This window comes from Lepisma saccharinum, chromosome 1, assembly GCF_977018435.1.
Source record: "Lepisma saccharinum chromosome 1, izLepSacc3.1, whole genome shotgun sequence".
Lineage (NCBI taxonomy): Eukaryota > Metazoa > Arthropoda > Insecta > Zygentoma > Lepismatidae > Lepisma > Lepisma saccharinum.
Window position 1 is genome coordinate 93,418,407 of NC_139229.1, and position 21,057 is coordinate 93,439,463.

General features: G+C 37.0%; 1 protein-coding gene across 2 annotated transcripts in view; it reads right to left on the bottom strand.

Moving 5' to 3' along the window:
* Positions 1 to 5,646: 5,646 nt before the first annotated feature.
* LOC145998118 (unextended protein-like) overlaps positions 5,647 to 21,057 on the bottom strand; it is a 104,647-nt gene continuing 89,236 nt past the window's right edge. Inside the window, exons 10-13 of one of the 2 annotated variants that reach the window (XM_083134672.1) lie at positions 17,550 to 17,785; positions 14,494 to 14,589; positions 12,178 to 12,322; positions 8,367 to 8,446 (exon numbers count right to left, since the gene is read on the bottom strand). In XM_083134672.1, coding sequence (XP_082990798.1) covers positions 12,197 to 12,322; positions 14,494 to 14,589; positions 17,550 to 17,785 — 458 coding nt within the window. In that variant the 3' untranslated portion in view covers positions 8,367 to 8,446; positions 12,178 to 12,196. Of the gene's footprint in view, positions 8,447 to 12,177; positions 12,323 to 14,493; positions 14,590 to 17,549; positions 17,786 to 21,057 lie in introns of both variants that reach the window. The other variant, XM_083134670.1, reaches the window with a different exon arrangement.

Sequence of the window (21,057 nt, forward strand, 5' to 3'; positions counted from 1 at the left end):
TAATCACATGCACAGGTTATATTTAGTTCTATGAACTTCACACTATGGCCATGCCCGAAAGGTGCAAGACTGCACTTGAAGCGAACATACTTCAAGAATTGTCAGCAGTTCAATCTCAAAGTCTTGGATTGAGAGCTAAAATCTTTTGAATTACACTTCGACTGCAGTGCCTAATATGATCAGTAGATAAAACTAAGAACGTTGTTTTTCACCACAGAAATCACATAGCATTTTAAAACATTCTTACACTTACATTTCCATATGTTACAACTAGCAGACTTTCGACTTCAATGACCTCAAGTGAATAACTAACACACAAGGGAAGTAAACAAGCCTGCATTCTCAAGTCCTGTGGACTACAAACTTGAATGCTCGTTTAATTGGAGCTTTTGAACTGCACTAGGCAACGTCACTTCCGACAACATGTACTTCAAGCCTGCTTTATGGATCTTTCGGACAAAACCTATGTCTCAGTTAAACATTATCTGCAATATTGCTTCTGTATACCAGTTGATACAGTCTTTTATTTGTACTTTTGTGTAAAGTATATTTTATAATCATCTTTGATTTCTATATCTGAACAGAGGTGTCTAATAAATAATAACAGTTTTTAGTTACCTAGCTAGTCACGTATACGAGGGTGGTTCAGCATGCTCCGCCCCTGACCCATTTCCAGTAATAGTAGAGACCTGTAATTTTATATGTAACATTGTTCATTCTTTAGACTAATATCCACAAAGTTTCAAGAATTTACAACAATTTCTCTTTTCGTTACACATTGATGATCAGTAAGAAGTGTAGCCACATGTGAAGCAATGGAAAAATCTGAGGTCCGAGCAGTGATAAAATATTTACTCAAGAAAAATCTAACACCGAAAGACATCCATGCAGATATGGTGGGAACTCTTGGGAGAGACTAGCCTTTCATATGATCTAGTGAAGAGATGGTGCCGTGAATTTAAATGTGGTCGGCAGACCTGTGAAGATGAGCATGGTGGTGGCTCATCTGCAACGGTGACCACAGCAGAAATGATTACAAAAGTGCATGACATGATTTTGGCAGACCGGCGAGTGACTGTCCGCCATATAGCAGACACATGTGGCATCTCAACTGGCAGTGTGCATTCAATTATTCATAATCATTTGTTAATGAAAAAAATCTCTGCACATTGGGTCCCGAGAATGCTGACGGTCAACCAAAGGAGGACACGTCGTGTGACAAGTCAGAACCTGTTGCGGACAATAAAGACTGACAAGCCAAAGTTTCTGAAGAGATTTGTTATGATGGATGAAGTGTGGGTTCACCACTTCGATCCCGAAAGTAAACGCCAAAGCATGCAATGGAAACACCCCCATTCTCCACCCCCAAAGTAATTCAAGGTTCAACCATCAAAGGGCAAAGTGATGGTATCTGTGTTCTAGGATGCAGAAGGAATCCTTTTGATAGATTATCTCCAACAGGGAAAGACAATCACAGGTGTTTATTCTGCAACCCTAATTGAAGAATTATGTACTGCCATCAAGGAGAAACGCCATGGAATGTTCGCCCGTGGTTTGTTGTTCCATTGTGACAATGCTCCCGCCCACACCTCCCAAGTTGCGGTGGCTGCAATTCATGCAGCAGGGTTCGAAATTGTCCCTCATGCCCCTTATTCTCCAGATCTGGCCTCCAGTGACTTCCACCTGTTCCCAAACATGAAGAAACACCTTCGTGGAAAACATTTTGCCAGTGATTCCGAGGTTATGGATGTTGTGAATGCTTGGTTGCAGGACCAACCAAAATAATTTTTTTCTGCTGGGATTGAAGCACTGGAAGGCCGATTGGAAAAGTGTGTTAATGTTGCAGGGGACTATGTTGAAAAGTGACAGTGATTTGGTTTTCCTACGAGGGTTCCTTCTATGTCAGGGGCGGAGCATGTTGAACCACCCTCGTACATTTAATTCAATTTCTGTGTTTGTTTTAATATACAAAGGCACACACAAATACAGATGTTATGAAACTTTGAAATTATAATTTGTATGTGCATACATGCCAACTTATATTTGACAGGAGAAAAATAATTAGCATAAGGCATATTTCTAAATTTTGATTCTCGTACGTGAAAATTTTCATCAAGAGTAAGATTGAATTCTTGTTATTCATTTTTGCTTTCCTATTTCTAACTCAGATAATGGGGATAGAGGCTGAACAAAAGAAAACCATGATTTATCCTTGCCTTTTCCTGGAATTTAACTCGGAACCTTCAGAAGTAAGACAAACACTCAACATATTTGGTAATCACTGCAACACAAGGGCTATTATTAAAACACAAGAGTTCAAAAATGGAACATCAGGGTAAACAGAGTGTTAAACAGCATTTGCTATAACTGTACTGTTCCTGCTGTTTTAGATTTGACATTTTGTTTTACGTCTACTTTATGCACAGAAATGCTAATGGGGACTGGGCCTACAGTTTAAAGTGGGATCCGAAGCACTATGTGCCTCCAGTGGGTATTAAACCCGGGACTCCTTGATTACAAGGTGATAACATTACCAGTATGCCATCGGTGAGGCCTGTTACTTGTACAGTTGAGACTGTATTCACACTAAGTGCCTGAAGTGGAAAATGCTGGCTGGAGGATGCTCCTATGGTTTAACATGGTGACAGTTGGGGGATGCTTTGCAAAAATTTTGCTACCTGGGGGGCCTCATTTCGAGCACTGCACTGTCTGCATAAACAAATTTAGTGTATGTGTGGTAAACTCGGCAAGGACTTTTCAGACAATGGTTCGATCAATTTTACTTGAATCTGAACATAACTTACTACAATCTTCACGAACACTAACAAACAACAACAAAAAGAAACAACAACTTCTGCATTGCAAAAACTTCGGCGCATTCAATTTTCAGCAAACAAGCGTTTTCAGAGGAACAACATTCGCCCTTAAAAGGTCAGCAATCTCTCAAGTGATCTGGCAAGCTGTAACAACTGTCATGGCTGGCCTCGTTGGTTTTTGAGGATGCACCCTTATAAAGATATCTGCAGTTTTGGCACCAAGAGTACAAAGTTAAGCTGCAATCACTCTAAACGTTTGTAGCCTAATATTATGGGGACAAGCATCAAAAGCAAACTGAATAAATTGACCAGCTATATATGAAATGAATTATCCCACCCTAACGACTGGACATGAACAATGTATAACACAATGAGGCAACAGCTAAAGATGTACTTCGTTTAGACCACAATAAACTTTATACATAGTTCTTGTATCTATGGATGCAATATTTGTATAACTTCAGACAAGAAGATACCATAAGTAATTAATGCTAATTAACTAATCCTGTTTAGTAATGACAACTTATTGTCATTGACTTCAATGCAAAGGAGAAAAAAGAACCTTAGAAGGTTTGCATTGTTTTTGGCACACACACAGCTGTTCAGAAAAATGCACATTTGACCATGAGTGAATCCAGTTCTCTGGTATATACATCCCATTCTTTTAACCACTGAGCTCTGGAGCCAATCGTAGGTTAGCCAGGTTCTTATTTTTCAAGTGAAACAGTTGATATGAAAAAAAATAAAAAATAAATAAAGTTTGAGAACAATCTTTTTTTTTTTAATAAAAGTTAGTAATGATTATTACAGTGAACAGTGATATGTAATAATAGTAGTATACAAAGGAAATTACAGATTATATATTTCACAAGCTAAATCCTGCAGACCTCCGTTGCTGAGTGATTATCACAGCAGGGGGTCCCAGATTCGAATACTGGCCTGGGCATGAGTGTGAATATCCCTTCATCAATTTCATCATATCATCACTCATCTTCATGATTAGCCAAGTGGCAGAAAAGCAAAGTAAAATAAACCAAATCAACGAAACAAGCTAAATCCTGGCCCCTCTGGTGGCATAGTGGTAACATCATCGCCTTGCATTCAACGGGTCCCACGTTTGATACCCTGTGGGAGCACATAGTGTTTCGGATCACACTTTAAACTGTAGGTCAAGTCCCGATTAGTCTATCTGTGCATAAAGAACAAACAAACAAACAAGGTAAATCCATTAGTTATTTTATATTAAAACAGTGATAGATATATATGCTTGATTGGTATTTCTTATATTTCTTAAAGATTCAATGTGCTAAGATAATTCCGCACAGGCAAGAGAGAAAAAGCAAAAAAAAAAATATGTGGCTAAGTTACGGCTGGCTTGATAGTTCTGTCACTACAGCAATGACATGCTGTGCCAGTTACCTGGCTTTGAGTCTATACATTTCACTTGGTTTCCACTTTACATGTTTATGTTTACATGATCAATATAATGAACCTAGTTTGAGCTTCTACGGATGTTTTCTTTGCTTATTCCTTGTTTTTAGAGAAGCTTTCAATTTTTCTAACAGACAAAACACCAAACACCAAAATCTAAAAATTAACAGCACCTGTCATTCCACTTTTCAATGTGTACCATACCTAGTCTTCTAAATAATTCAATCTACCCTTGCGACTCATTAATAATTCTCAGTTCTACTCTGACTGTATTAATTATTTAGCATAAACTAGGAACTGTTTAATGCAGAATAATACCATATTTACTCATAAATAGTGCACACTTTTTTCTAAAATTTTTGACACCAATAATGGTGGTACGTATTATGCACGAATAAATTCAGACAGCCAATATTAAAACCAGGCATGTTTTCACTATGTCAAGGCGTTTAATACGTATATATCAACAGCCACAAATACAAATTACCAGGTTCGATTTCTTTAGTAATAATATATTTTTAAGAAATACTAAAAGTCCATGATTATTCACTTTGCAACAGAATGTTTTGCGACACTGAGAAAAGCAGCGCTGCGCTGTTCTGGCAGAATTCGAGCTTTACCTCCTGTCACATGGGATGTGTATCAGTGGTAATTATCGGGCTATGCTATGTCATGTTATGATCAACATAGCAACAGCTTTACGATCCACAACTAAGAAAGCCATTTCTTGAACCTGAATGGTACTGTGCATTATATAAGAGATACAATTGTTTGTTGCTTTTCTCATCAAAAACCAGGGTGCATATTATACACGAACATGCATTATTCATGCGTAAATACAGCAATAATTACAATGCTTGAAATAAATCTTATTACATGAAATTTTTGTCACTCCAAAATCAACCAGAGACTTAATTATCACAATAGTATTCACCCAGATTTGCATATTATACATTGCAAAATGCAACCACCCAATGCACAACGATACATGCAATTATTTCATTTGGTAGAGCTTCTCAAGCCTTTTCTTCTATTATTATCATAACCACGCAAATAAATACTTGCTCTGAAAAAAATCATGTAAATCTAATGTATGAGGGGTGTTCAAAAAGTAATACCTCCTATTTCATTTTGCTGGTTCATGATGGCCAGAATATCATTTCAGTGTGCTGGCAATAGTAATAAAGATCAATAATATATGTTCATAAGAAATTATATTAAAATATGCTTCTTTAGAGAATAACTTCCACACCATCCTAGTGGTGTTAGCAAAATGATTGGAACTCATGTTAACCTTCTGTTTCTTCTCACACCGATGATGCTATAAATTAGCGAAAATTTTGAATTTTCCTACTGTCCGGTGAGTGTTTCCTTTTACCTTATTTGATATATATATATATATATATATATATATATCTCTGCAGTCTTCATCAGGTGATGATGATCAAAAAATAACTTGAATATTGTTTGAAACAGTTGAAATATTGACAATCAAAAAAACTAAGCTTAACAGTAAGCCTAAAATATATTATTTATCATACAATAAGATCATCACGCAGCAAATGAGACACCTTAAAAATATTCACACCATATGACAGAAATCTATTATGTATCCTGTTGTATAAACAAACCTATTGTGGAAGAAAAAAATGAAGACTGCCTATCTATTAGGGATGCATACTCCTTCTGAATGCAAACTAAATTAATTTCAAATCTGCTACAGAGGAGAAAATGTAATATACCCAATAAGGACAGATTTGCTATGATATTTTCATTAAACACACAAAAAATTCTCGCACACATACCTCAAGACAAGACTAACATGTTTTTTTTTTAACATAATTAATCCTTATGCCCGAGTTTTGGTCTACCTTGAATATTGAGCATTGATAGAAATATTAGCCATGGAAACAATGCTGCTTGTAAACATTAATTGGTTGGCATTAATGTAATATTTGGCATACTTTTGTATATTCACTGATGCTACTTACACTGTAAACTATTTTTGGAAAGATTCTACAAGATTATAATTAAAATTTATTTCTTGGAAATTGTGTATTTGATTATATACTTTGATTAAAATGCTAGTTTTGTATCCAACAGTGAAATGCAATCTGCTGCTTCTTAACAGATATGCATTTGTTACGACATACTAATTTCATTTACTGCAACTTCAGACTCTTTAGAATACATTCCACTTCTGTAGCAAATTGCTACAGAATTATATATTTTAAGTTATCATAATGTTGAATTATATTGTCAACAATCATACAAATTGTACTTTTGCACTTTACTGTTGCCTGAATCAAATTCACATTCATCTTGTAACTTTTGGAAACTCAGTCCTTCTCTACCACTACAAGTGTTTGTAATGGTTCCTTGAAAAATTCTAAAATGCAAATTTCATAGTTTTCATCAATACTGCAGGAAGATCAACATATGAAAAACTTCACTGAGATCTTGAAAGGTAAATGGCTGCTAATTGGACATTTTGCCTACGTAGAATTTATTTTTTTACCCCTGATAATCAAATTACTTTGAGGGTCAAGAAGGGTAAAACCTACAAGTTATGAAATTTTTAAAAGTCATACATATTCAAATGCCGAATCCAGTGTTTGAAGTGGAAAATGTTAGCTGGGGGGGGGGGATCTGGTCAAGTCTTGGGGGTAACCTGGGGAATGCTCCTGTGGTTTAACATGGTGACAATGAGACAACTGGGGAGATGCTTTGTGAAAATTGTGCTAGTTAGGGGGGTACACCATTTCCCAAATCCTTCCTCACTTCAAGCACTGGCTGAACCTAAAATAAATAAGATTTTAAATGTTGTACACCCTAGGAAACTCTTTTCTTGTATCCTCATGGGTTCAATAGCTCCTCCAGAGGCAATTAAAACTAAATATGGATTATATGAATGGCTGAAGGATGAATAAAAACCTCTCAGAAATAATAAAAGAAAGCACAATATCATTAGGCTTACAACTACTGATTGAAGAAAACTGCACATCATCTTGTGCTGACATCATGATGAATGTTGAATGAGAACCTTCTAACTTGGGAGGTTCCATCTTACTGGCTATCAATTATCTACGAACCTATGGACACAAGTCACTAACAATTCACTCACTTAGTTACTATTTGGAGGGAAGATTGATCACTTGAAACCTACCCAGAGGTGAATGAACACAAGATATTAACAGAAGTTACAAAAAAAGAAAAATATCCATTTCTCGTTTGCTTACATAAACCTAATTACTTCAGTTCACCTACCAAGTAGTTAACAAATTTATATTAAAGCCAGTTTGACATTTAAACACAACATAACCTACGAAATATAAATTCTCTGATGCTAAACAAAATCAAAACTTTATCTTCTTTGACACACATACACATTCATTGACACACATCTTATAAACATTACTTCTTTCTATTTACACTACTATAATATAGTGTGCATGAACGTATGTATATCTATACGTAACATGCACAAAGTTTGTACAATTTAAGTACAGTTTCTACATTAATTACAATATGTACAATATACCGGTAAAGATTTGTAAGATACGCTAAGCCTATGTTTTGCATATCCTTGAGGAAAAATGAACATCACATGTTAACTCATCAGGTACTACAAATGTTTCAAACTCGAAGTGTATACCATTTACAATGCCATATAGCATACAATGTACATTCCCAATTTTAATACATTACAAAAACTGAGATGATGTACTAAGATTACATAATAGTCCACCAATTATTGGGCACTTATATGATACACACACACTTCCTTGGGAAGTACTCCACAAATGCTAGCAATTCTCACGTTGAGACAGGAGAATAGCCTTTTCCCCAAATTCATCAGAGTTCGACTGCTGTCGACACATGACGGTTGGCGTGATCAACGTTGTATCATCACAGTTACCCTCAGTTTTGGTGTCACCCGTTCCATTTGAGAGCTTTATATCATCCGAATGAATACTGTTGGCCAAGCTGTTGACGAGGCTGTTCATCTTTACGCTTCCGTTCTGTGCAGTCACCACAGCCTCGTGGTGAAGAGCAACAGGGGATGTGTTGCTGTCTCCACTGTGTGCTGGGGATATTATCTGAGGCGTGTTGGGTAATGATGATAATGCGTTGCTGTCGATTTTCAATGACACCCTCTCCCCGACAGAAAGGCGATGGCGCAACACTTCTGGATCAACCTACAAAAGGAAGACGACAGTATGTGAAACATTCTAAGTCACTTTTCTACTCTCAAACCTAATGTGAATTAATGAACATGTTGATTTGATCTTTTGATTCTTGTTATTTAGTGTCACTTTTCTGTCACTGTTGGCTAATCGCAATGATGAGGTGAGTAATGATATGATGAAATTGAACAAAGGACACCCATTTCCAGGCTGAGATTCAAATCTGCGACCCCTGGCATTATAGAAAGCTTTGCCGAGGGATCTCTCCCCTATGGCATGATGTTAAAAACCCCAGTCGAGATATTGTACAGTGGTTTGGATGCCACTATAACTGTAGGTCCAGTCCCAATTAGCCTACCTCAGCATAAAGTGCACCTAAACAAACTCTGATCTATTAGCCCTAGCCTCATTACCCTAAACATCTGCCAAACAGCTGAAAACTCTTGATAGAGCTGGGATACAGCATAAGAATTGTTAAAAAGTTTAATACCATTCAACAGCACAAGGCAAAATAAAAGTGTAAATTTGTAACACAACAAAACAAGTGTTAATAACAATACAAACTGATCCTTTGTTAAGCCACAATTTTCATGTGAATTTTCAGTGTTATATGCCTATAATATAAATTAAAAAATACCTTTGTGATTAGCCAAAAGTGGCAGAAAAGAAAGTAAAAATAAACCATATTAATCAACCAATCAAAATATGAGGGATTTAACTACTTAATTGGTATTCTATGAATAGTGAGTGATAAGCCACTTTGCTTTATTGATAAAATTGACAAAAAATACTGATCCTTCTGTAAATAGGCTACACTTTAGCGCATAAGTGTGCTATTTTTGTTACTTCTCTTGTCAATATAAAGGTAAAATTCATGCATCTTGCTGTTTCTCTTTTGTAATATATATAAATATTGCCAAATATGTAGCCTAATGAAAAATTCATCAATATCATTAATTAAGGAGACGAATGAATGATTCAGGTTTTTTGTTGAAATATTGGAACTTTCAATGTATCATATAATTTATACTAAATTTGTACAAAATAGCCTTACTTACGTGAGTGAGTATAGAATTTCGAAACTACGTTTCGAGGTTCGACTGCCCCCTGCCTCAGGTTCTTTTTCTCTCTAGGCACAAATCATTTTATGCTGCGTCAAGAGTGTTAAAAGGATTAGGTTAAAAGGTTTGGTTGAAAAACACTTGTTAAAAACAGGTCACCATTCATTTAAAATCCCCAGTTAAAAAGAGAGGAGGCTGTCAGAGCAAACAGAACCACGGAACGTGTTTAGTCAATTTAATATGATCCCGTGCAAATGAGGTCTTATGGAGAATGGGGAACACCTTATAGCAGGATTTTTAACTGGTTTTTTTTAAATTAATGGTGTCCTGTTTTTAACAAGTGTTTTTCAACCAAACCTTTTGACCTAATCCTTTTAACACTCTTGACACAGCATAAAATGATTTGTGCCTAGAAGAAAAAGAACCCGAAGAAGGAGGCAGTCGAACCCCGAAACGTAGTTTCGAAATTCTATACTCATTCACGTAAGTAAGACTATTTTGTACAAATTTAGTATGGATATTATACAGTGAGTAACTCACACAACACGTAAATATGTTTTAATGTAACAGCAATATGCAGGTTCCTTACATGGGCAAACATTGTATTAGTCCCATCCTAATACAGTGGAATACCAATTTTAAATTTTTTAAGTTTAGTGCAGAAAACATACAATCGAGGTTCTACTGTATTTATTTTCTCTCTTTTCCACAAAAAAATCAGTCAAGTGACATAGCAGGCATTAGTAAGTAAATATAGATTGAAAGCTGACCACTTAACACTTTGTATGTTCATATATTGGTGTTGTTGAACCAGTGGCGAAGCGTTGTCTTAAGATAAAGGCAAGCAATGCAATACTCCAAAAAGCACCCGCAGGATTTTTTCTCAGGAAGGCAAAAGTCACAGAAACATTTATTATTACTATTAATATTATTACTGCTTTATTGTTTTTATTTTTGTTGTTTTAAATGTAACCCTATTTCAAATAATAATAATAAAAGTAGTTTCTGTAACTCTCAGAAAACAATACTTTTTGTTACAAAATATCTCTACAATTTCACTATTCGAGTTACATTAACTCTTTCCAGAAATCTCATGGGGGTATGGGGGGATAAATAAATTATGCAGCCCTTTGCCCCAGTTTTTCTAGGAAAGAAATGACATTTAAAATGATAATAACAGATCTCCTAACTCCTCTCTCAACGGAAATGCTTCTTAGTTCAAAATTCTTGGTTGTTATTGATATAATAAAATACTCATCATCTTATTATTTACAGATTCTCGCACACAATTTGAAATATCCATGATTGTTTTGGTAAATTCACAACACACCAAACAAAAGAGAACACTCACTTCAAACCACTTGTTCTTCCCACAAATGAAAAATTTTCCTAAAAGCTCCGAAACTAACAGAAAAGTGATACCAACCTCGTAAAAATTATTGTTCATGGGAGAGTAAAAGAACTGACTTGAAGCTTAAAATTATATTAAGCTTTGGAATAATAGGTCATTACAACTGGAAGAACAGGCGCCGGATGTATCATATTAATAGAAATAGTACTTAGGACTTAACATTTTTGCTATTTGCAGGACTTGGAAGAGAGTTTCATTGCTTTCTTTGCATTAGTTTTATCGAAAAAACATCAGTTTATTGAATTTGTTTGTATAGAAACTCATGATAAATATCGTGTAAATTATTTGGAAGTTGTCAACACAGGTGTAATTTGAGATGATTGAGGCATGAGGCAGACAACAGCCAGCTGTTCTGCAGATTCCAGCGCTCTCCAGGGCTGGGGACACCATGCTTGTCTTAACCCCTTAACGTTGACATTATTGACAGTTTTACAAACCATGAAATGTATAGTAATGCTTTAAAGTTTGTCTACATGGAATTTGGAACAGTTAATATAATTTATTTCAATAATTCTGTGTTTACAATAAAACAAATATTCATCTTTGAGATCGTGTTAACACTTATATGCTTTCTGCTAGTAGTGTTTGCTTTCTGCTTAGCTCGGCTGTTTTCGAGAAGCCAAAAAGCTCCGAAAAGCAGAGCTTTTATTAGTGGTTTGGGGATTGTATCTTGACCAGCATCTACCCTTCGCCATATGATACTTCAGAAGCATTGGTTTCTCGTGCAGTGGCAGCAAGCAAAGAGGTTGCTGCTTGCCAACTGGCTGCTGAGAGAGTTTGCGGCCGTAAAATTTCGCGAAATCGAGTTGGATAGTAACTAAATAAGACACTCAACATTAAGTACATTAAATAATACAGTATTTTAATAGTGCAAGCAGTGCTTGCATTGCTTGTATTATATCTTTGCCACTGTCTTGATCATCCCAGATTTGTAGCATGAGGCTTTTATGTTAACCATTTTTAACAGTGCAATTTTACACATACACAAAACAGACCAACTACAATTGGTTAACCTACACATCTCCATACAGTTAGAAGTCTACTGTAGTGAAAATAAATCAGAAGTCACAATTTATATTAAGATTAGTTACACAATTAAATAACATACTAATGTACTGTGTTACGATATTAAACTACGATTAGAAATTCATAGACCATAGTGTTGCGTTAAAAATGGCATCACCCAGAAGAATAAAAAAACTCAGTTCTACAACGTAGTGATAAATATGGCTACAATACTGTGCACTCGGAAACAGCAACAGCGCACATACTTGCAGGAACATTTTTTTTTTAAGGAACGCTGTCAGCAAAACCCTTCGTTATCCAATCTCCCTGCATTTTGCTGCTCTGTATCAAACGGGGCATAGAAGAACAATGCTCACTAATGAGACTACATTCTGCATCAAATGAAAAAGGCTACGAAATAAAAGTAGAATTGCTTGCTTAAAAAAGACATGAACATGTTACATGAAACAAAGATGGTTCATTTCATATTTTATAAATGTTTGAAAGGAATTTAATTTGGATAACACATAAGAAATTCAAGTAGCTCCTTTAAAAATAACATCATAATAATCAATCATAAATAACTTTATGGTTGACAAATATAATAAAATGTAAAATATCAGAAAAATGAGGAATGTGATATTAGTATCATTGATAGTTGTAGTTCATGGGATGAAGGCAATTGTGAATGAAGAACATGATTGAAAAAGTAAAATAAAATACAAATGTTATAAATAATACTCATTCTATCACTATCATATTGTATAATTATTCAACCTAAATAATTAAATAATAATAAAAAAATATTTTCATATTAATGATCAACAAAACTTTACATAACAGTCATGAAATATGTATAAAAAATGCCAATTTGCACAGCTACTAATTGGATGTAAATATATACTTTCACTAATAACAAGCGTGAAATTTTAAAAATATGGCACTTGTTTGTATAATAAGTGATTTTATTGTTTTTTGAAGTATTATTTTGATATCACCCCAGGGGTGCCCACAGGGGGGGTTCATGATGTGCCTGTGTCCCATATTTTGTGGGGAGACAAAATTTTATACCAATTCTATATACTTTCACACAAAAATGAGGGGGGGTCGTATTGTTTGATTGACTTGTCCTACCTACGAGTGATCACAGCGATAGGGTTGAAATGAAACATTTTGAGTAGATTTGGATAGAAGGGGGGGGGGATCTTGGTATTCGCATTAATACAAGGTTAGTCGAGCAGACAAACTGTGGAGAATAAGGTTGACAAACAATGGCAGTGAGCCTAAAATATCTAAAGTAAACATATATTGCTTAAATATTATTATACAGTGACGCAACCACAGGGGGTCATTGCCCCCCTCCCCAACCTTCGACAGAAGTCAATTCTAGGGTAGCAAGGGGGGACAAACATTGATGGCCAAGGGCCCCTGCATGTGGGGGGGGGGGGGCACAGAGGAGCAATAACCTTTTTGATTTCAAATTTTATGCAAAGGAAAATACATTTCGTAAAATTTTCTTGCTTGCTTCGCTTGCATTATCTGCTTTTCTCGTTTTCGTCAAGTTCAGATCTGTAGCTAGGGGCGGCGAGAGTCGGCCATGGGTGCCGAATGATCTAAAAAAAAAAGTTGTAACAGAGAGAAATTATTTGAGCCCTATTAAATCAATATTGTTTTCAATTGCACAAATTGAATCTAAAAATTTTGTTGCTCGATTCCTTCGCATTGTACTTGTTTTCTGTAATGTAACGTATTTAAATAATATGTGTTGTATATTTGTATTGAATAAGCTTTGAATACATACACAATTTAGTGTTAGATTGTTGCATATGTATTTTCTTATTTTATGTCGCTCCACACTGCATATGTGTAAAACATATGTTGTACATGAAAGTTACAGATGTATCTTCAGAATGCATTTATCATTCATTTTCTGCATACAGTTTGTGTGCTTGATTTCCATTATTAGCAGTGGTGATTTCTCCATATAGGAAGTGAGGAACTCCCTACAGTTCCATTTATACTTATTTCCAGTTTTCTACTTTTTAAGAGTTTAATGAGCGTTATAAAATTTAGAGTGCAATCAAGGTTAGCTACTTGACTGTCGAGAGTCAATGTGCTAGCTATCACCCGCTCGTTCCAGATCTGTTGCCCAAAGACCATCTTTGCCTACCGCTGAGGAACCTTTCTCGTCATCCTACAGGCAGACGAGGTGCAGTGCAAGGGAGGGTGGGGGTAGGTGGGGGGGTTGCCCAGTTATACGGTCCGCGAGGAAGGTCCCGTGGGTTCTTCAACAGTGATGCCAACTCTAGCATAAAAGATATATTTCTTCCTAGAAATTAAGGGTCCTGGGTTCAAATCCAAAACTCTCCAAGAAATGTATTGTTCATTTCTTTTTGTAAATATGGCATTCAGATACATTGAGTATGAAGTTTAGTAATTAAGTTGAATAATTTTGTTTCGGAATGTTCACAAAAAATAATTTTGTATGGAATTTGACGAATGTTTCCAGCAGCTTAATGTATTTGTTTCTTCTTTCTGGCAGTAAGGTATACATTCACACCGAGATATAACTACTGACATACCTGTGACTGAAAATTGGTATCACTGATCATACGTCCCAAAACTGCAGAGTCCATGGAAGCACGACTCCGGTCATCATCCTCCAAGGAATGTAACAGCTGCAGAAAGAGGAATGTAATAAGCAGGAAATGGATTTATATGTAGTAAAAATGTGGTAAATATGTAAATACATATTTAGTTATTTTCACCAAAATATGGAGTTAAACATGGACTTAAAATTGTAAAAATTTACCTTCCTAATAATATAAGACACTACACAAACTACATAAAATAGTCTCGGCATTGTAACTATTACCATGCCTGTCTTGAAGAGAAACCGGAAGCGAATCCCATACTAATAACAAGGATATGGTTAGCAATGGGCTGCTCGACTTGGGACTCTCTTCCAACGTTGCCAAAATAATGTTTGTAACGAGGAGCAGATGCTTGAGCCCTGACAACAATTGTAAATAAACAGGAATTTCAAGTGTTTTACAATAGCAAAAGCAAACAGTTGGGAGGTGTAAAGTTGAAAAAAGAAATGATCCGATGACAGAAAACTTGTAAATAACACAATTGGAGGGTATAAAAAAGGTCGTAAACTTTTGTTTCTTTAACGTTGATTTGGACTTTATCAGTTATTCGCAAGAAATTCACCCAACTCTTTTGGTCACATGGGTACATGTAGTTGAGCGAATTTGGAGTATATGTTGAGAAATGTTCTGAAATATGGAAATAATATGTAAAAATAACTAAAATATGAGTCAATACCTAATATATGTACAAGCATGAAAAATAAACACTGAATTTTTGGAGTCTACATGCCTTGATGCGGAAAGATAATACAAAATTTCAGCTTCATGCATAAATATGTATTTTCATAAAAATCCGTTCCCTGGCAATAAGTATTGTTAATGGCAATTGGCAAATAACAACTACTATACTTGACTGAGCCACAACCAATATCCTGGCTGCATGAAGAATAGCTCGAGGCACATATTTTTTGTAAATAAATAATAATAAAAAATAAAAAAAATTTGGTACAAAAACCAAATCAATTTTAGGTTCAAAAGCTGTAAATAAAATAAAATTTTGCTGTTATAGCGGTGAAAAAGCAGTATATAAAATGACATTTTGGTTTTAAAAATGTGAATATAATCCCAAATTTGATTCAAAAACTGAACTTACTGCACAAAATAAACATATTCCTTCTAATAACACATTTATGTCATTTACCAGCTTATTAAGTTTATTCATGTATAAAGAGGTCCTTTTTGCTTCTCAAATATTTACAGAAGAATTAATCAATTTTCCATAAATTGCATAACTCACAGGATAATTCTTCACTTCAGAAAGTGTCATGTTGGTAAATAAACTCTAAATAAGAGTGTTTAAGAGTCTATTTTGCATTTTTCAGTTCATTTCGCATCATTTTGTGACAAAACAGGGTACGAAAATGCACCTCTCACCTTTCAGAAACATGAAAAATTAACATTACAATGTGTTGATTCACATTTCGTGTTTTCGTCAAAAATGAAATATGTATGCCTCTAAGCATAGCCAAATGAGTTCTATTTTAATACAAACATTTGGGCTGTTCCAACCTGAGGTACATTGGGGTGACTGAGACTGGGTTGCAACAGATCATGCCATTCTTAGATTCAGTTTCCTCAGAATAATGGCCATGATCATGAATTACTTGCATTGATATTTATTCCTCTTACAGTTTACAGTTCTTACAAGAATTTAAACACACTTTTTGATGTAATATTACAGGAGAACATAAGCTCCCTTCATCAGACATTCAATTTTAGTTTGATTAATGAACATTAATTAAACAGGATGTTACTGAACATGTTAATGAACATCAACCATACACTAAAAAATGAAAAATTTTACAATATGTACATTAGAGTGCTGTAGTGAGAGCATTTCGCTCGAGCGCAAAATAGTTTGCGGGGTGATGCTAGATTATGTATGGAATAGAGAGCTTCTTCGCAAGAGCGAATAACACTCGAACAGGCAAAACAAGCAGTTTAAGTTCGAAGCCCAGTAGTACACGTATAACAGTAATTTGTCTGTGGTAGTGAGCCCTCAAATATGAACCGTGAAGTGAAAAATGCAGTGAAATTGAAAAAGTGAACATAATCATTATCTCCATGTTAAAATTTAGTTTTGTCTATCTTACCAATACAGTGATATATGAAAATTAAACAGATGATTGTGGGCTGAAACTGCCAGGATGGATATTTTACATACATGTGTCTAGTGTCTATACGATTACTGTCATATTAAAATGATATTCCATTGTAAATGCTCGAGCGTGGGAGACTCAAATGAGTACGAGCTAACGAAAATGGTTCCATGCAGTAGTCTAATGTATATACAAGAAAAATTGATACTTTGTTATTAAACATCTCTTTTCTACTACTATATTATTTTCTACTATATTATATTAAATGAAATCATAATTAGGAACATTTTCATGAAAATTTCCCCCTATAAAAACTCACATTTCCTAAAATTATATAACTATGTATGTGTATAGTTCAGAAAGTATTGTGTTGGTAAATAAACTCTAAATTTTGTGTTCATGAGTTTATTTTGCATTTTGTAGTTCATTTTGCATCATTTTGTGACAAAACATGGTAGGAAAATTTACCCCACACCTGTGAAAACCATGAAAAATTAACATAGAAGCATGTTATTTCACATTTCGTGTTTTCTTCAAAAACAAAATATGCACTTCTCTAATGATTAATGAAAAGAACAACAGTGAAACATGCATGCCCCGACTATGACACAAACCCAGAACCCAGCATAACACATAAGAGAACCCTTTATCCAGTTCTAAACTAATTAGTACAGTCACACACACTTGTGAGAGGCCAGTGATGAATGAATGAAGGAGTGGCTGTGATGGTACACTCCTGTTCATATAAAGTGGCAATTTCTTCAACTGTTCAACGCTATAAATTGTGCCACTTTATGTGAACAGGAGTGTACCACGAAATACATTCAGTCATGGGGAGGAGAATGGAAATCAAAAAAGAAGAAAGAAAAAGGAAATAATACAAACCTTTTCTATTTCCTTTTCGAAATGATCATCTTCAGATCGAACATCCTTCTGACAACGCTCCATCAACGTAGCCCTCTTTGCGGCCAGATACAGAGAACGCTTAATTCTCACATAGAACACATCTGTTACTGCACGGACTGTGTAGTCTGGGACAAAGGTCTGTTTAACCAATGCATCCAAATTCACAGACTGAATGCTGCCATTTCCTTGTGGTGTTACTGATGTTGGTGATCCACCTATGAACAGAACAATGATTAGCACCACACAAGACTATTTACAAAATTATTTATTTCTATCTACTGGGCTACACGAAGACATGGTACAAATTTGCCATACACTGGTACATAATACTCTATGGATGGATCACTGCATCAACAAGATCAATAGGTAGAGCCGCATTTTCAAGATTTCAGTACTAAAACTGGGCACATTTCGGGATCAAGAGTGATACACAAAAGGCATTTCGATGTTAAAATGTTGAATATAATCCTAAATTTCATTTTAAAACTACACATATTAAACAAAATAAACATTTCCTTTCTAATATCACATTTAAGTAGTTTGGCCTCCCTGATGGTATAGTGGTAACGTCATTGCCTCGTGATCAAGGGACCCCAGGTTCAATACTCAGTGGAGGCACATTGCACAGTGGTTCGGATCCCACTTTAAACTGTAGGTCTAGTCCCGATTAGCTTATCTGTGCATAAAGTGGACTTACAACAACAAAACAACAACATTTATGTAGTTATCAGAGAATTCCTCTGTAATGTAAAGGTAAAAAAAAAAAAGGTAAAGTGTTCCCCTGTGCATAGCTCCATGCCATGAAGGCGTATAGGGGGTGTAGGGGTAACGCCCCACACTTTCTTGATCCGGTCGTGAGTGGGGGTGATGTGATCAGCATCACGCCCCTGACCGCCTTTACCCCCCAGGGTTTCCCCCAGGTACCCATGTTATTCGACGCTGGGTAGGCGCCGGGGCCGCTTCCACCGTTAGAAAAGTTCCCGGATTTGAACCGGCCGGGGATCGAACCCGGGACCTTTAGCATGGTAGTCAGACGCGTTACCGACTGAGCCACCGCGGCCACATATTCCTCTGTAATGGAATTTTGTAATGTAATATTTTTAGCAGAATTAATCAATTCTTCATGATTTTGCACAACTTAGTCTTAAGAAAGTGTTGTCTCGTAAATAAACTTAAAATTTCGTGTTTAAGAGTTTACTTCACATTTTGAAGTTCATTTTGCATGATTTAATGACAAAAATATGGCAGGAAAATGTACCTCAATATTCCAAAAACATGAACAATGAACATTACAGCTTGATATTTCACATTTCCTCTGTTTTTGTCAAAAAGGAAATATACAAGTCTATATTAATTGGAATTTAGAATATTATTGCCAATAACATTGGCCGCGGTGGCTCAGTCGGTAACGTCTGACTACCATGCTATAGGTCCCGGGTTCGATCCCCGGCCGGTTCAAATCCGGGAACTTTTCTAAGGGTGAAAGCGGCCCTGGCGCCCACCCAGTGTCGAATAACATGGGTACCTGGGGGAAACCCTGGGGCGTAAAGGCGGTCAGGGGCGTGATGCTGATCACATCACCCCCACTCACGACCGGATCAAGAAAGTGTGGGGCGTTACCCCCACACCCCCTATACGCCTTCATGGCGTGGTGCTAAGCACAGGGGAACACTTTACCTTTATAACATTAAATTATTATTTTATACAATAATTGATTTTTAGCCACTATCATAAATTAGATGAGATTTATTTATTTATTTATTTCACCTATAACAGAGCTTTCGCTCCAATTACAATAGGCTTACACACACACACACACACACACATATATATATATATATATATATATATATATGTGTGCCTATCCAATTCCACCATCTCCTCACTCATACCTGACAACCCCCGCACCCCCACTTTCTACCTCCTCCCGAAAATTCACAAACCTAACAACCCCGGGAGACCCATTGTGTCCAGCTACAATTCACCCACTGAACGCATTTCAGCCTTCCTAGACTCTCACCTCCAACCCCTCGTCCAAGCCCTGCCCTCCTACCTCCGTGACACCAACCACCTCCTCAACATCATCCAAAACTTACCATCCCTACCACCCAACACCATCCTCACAACAGTTGATGTCACATCCCTTTACACCAATATTCCCCATGCCCATGGCCTCCGTGCCACGGAATCATTCCTTAACAGCCGACCCAAACCCCACAATCCCAGCACTCACTTCCTGATTCAACTAGCCAACCTTGTACTTACCTGCAACAACTTCTGCTTCGGTGACCAACATTACCTGCAGATACGTGGCACAGCTATGGGTACCCGCATGGCCCCCTCTTATGCCAACCTGTTCATGGGCAGGCTGGAACAGGAATTCCTTGACTCCCAGCTACTGAAACCACTCCTCTGGCTAAGATTCATTGATGACATTTTTCTCCTCTGGACACATGGCGAACCCTCCCTCACAACATTCCTAAACCGACTCAATGAGTTCAGCACCCTCAAATTCACCTGGTTCCACTCCAAAGACCAAGTGACCTTCCTCGATGTGGACATCCACATTGTGGGAGACCACTTGGAAACATCCATACATATCAAACCAACCAACCACCTCCAGTATCTCCACTACTCCAGCTCACACCCCTACCACACCAAAAAAGCCATCCCATTTTCCCTAGCCCTCAGAGGCCAGCGCCTCAACTCATCCCTCTCATCCCGCCAAAACTACAACCTACGCCTGCACCAAGCCCTAACCAACCGTGGCTACCCCTCCACCCTCATCAACAAACAAATCACTAGAGCTAACTCCCACAACCGCACCAAACAACCCAAAACCAACCCTCCAACTCTGATCACCCAATACCACCCTCACATTACGAAAATCAGACATACCCTCCACTCCCTCCTCCCCATCCTGCACAGCGATCCCGAGACCAGAGACATCTTTCGGGAAAAACCCAGGGTCGTCTTCCGTCGCCCCCCCAACCTCCAAAACATCTTGGTCCGAAACACCCCCACCCCTTCCGCACCCCTTCCCCCAGCCCACAGGTGCAATAAACCCAGATGCAAGACCTGCCCCATACTCATCACCTCCCCCACCCTCCTGATCCCTACAGCGGCAGGTGAGTTCACCCTTCACCCTAAGGGCACCTGCCACTCATCTAACCTAATTTACACCCTCATCTGTCAAATCTGCGGCAACTTCTACCTAGGCGAAACCTCCACCCCCTTGAATCTAAGGATAAATAATCACCGTTCCTCCACCCAAAACTCCGATTTCACAGTTGCCATCCACACCAACAGCCATAACACCACCTTCAATAACTGCTTCCGGGTTGCCATCATCCACCTTTTACCCCCCCGCTCTGACACGTCTTTCCGCAGGCGATGGGAAAGGGCCTATATAGCAGGCATGCACGCCACTATACCCCCCGGACTCAACCTAGCCAACCAGTAACTCTTTCCTCTCCTCCCCGAAACT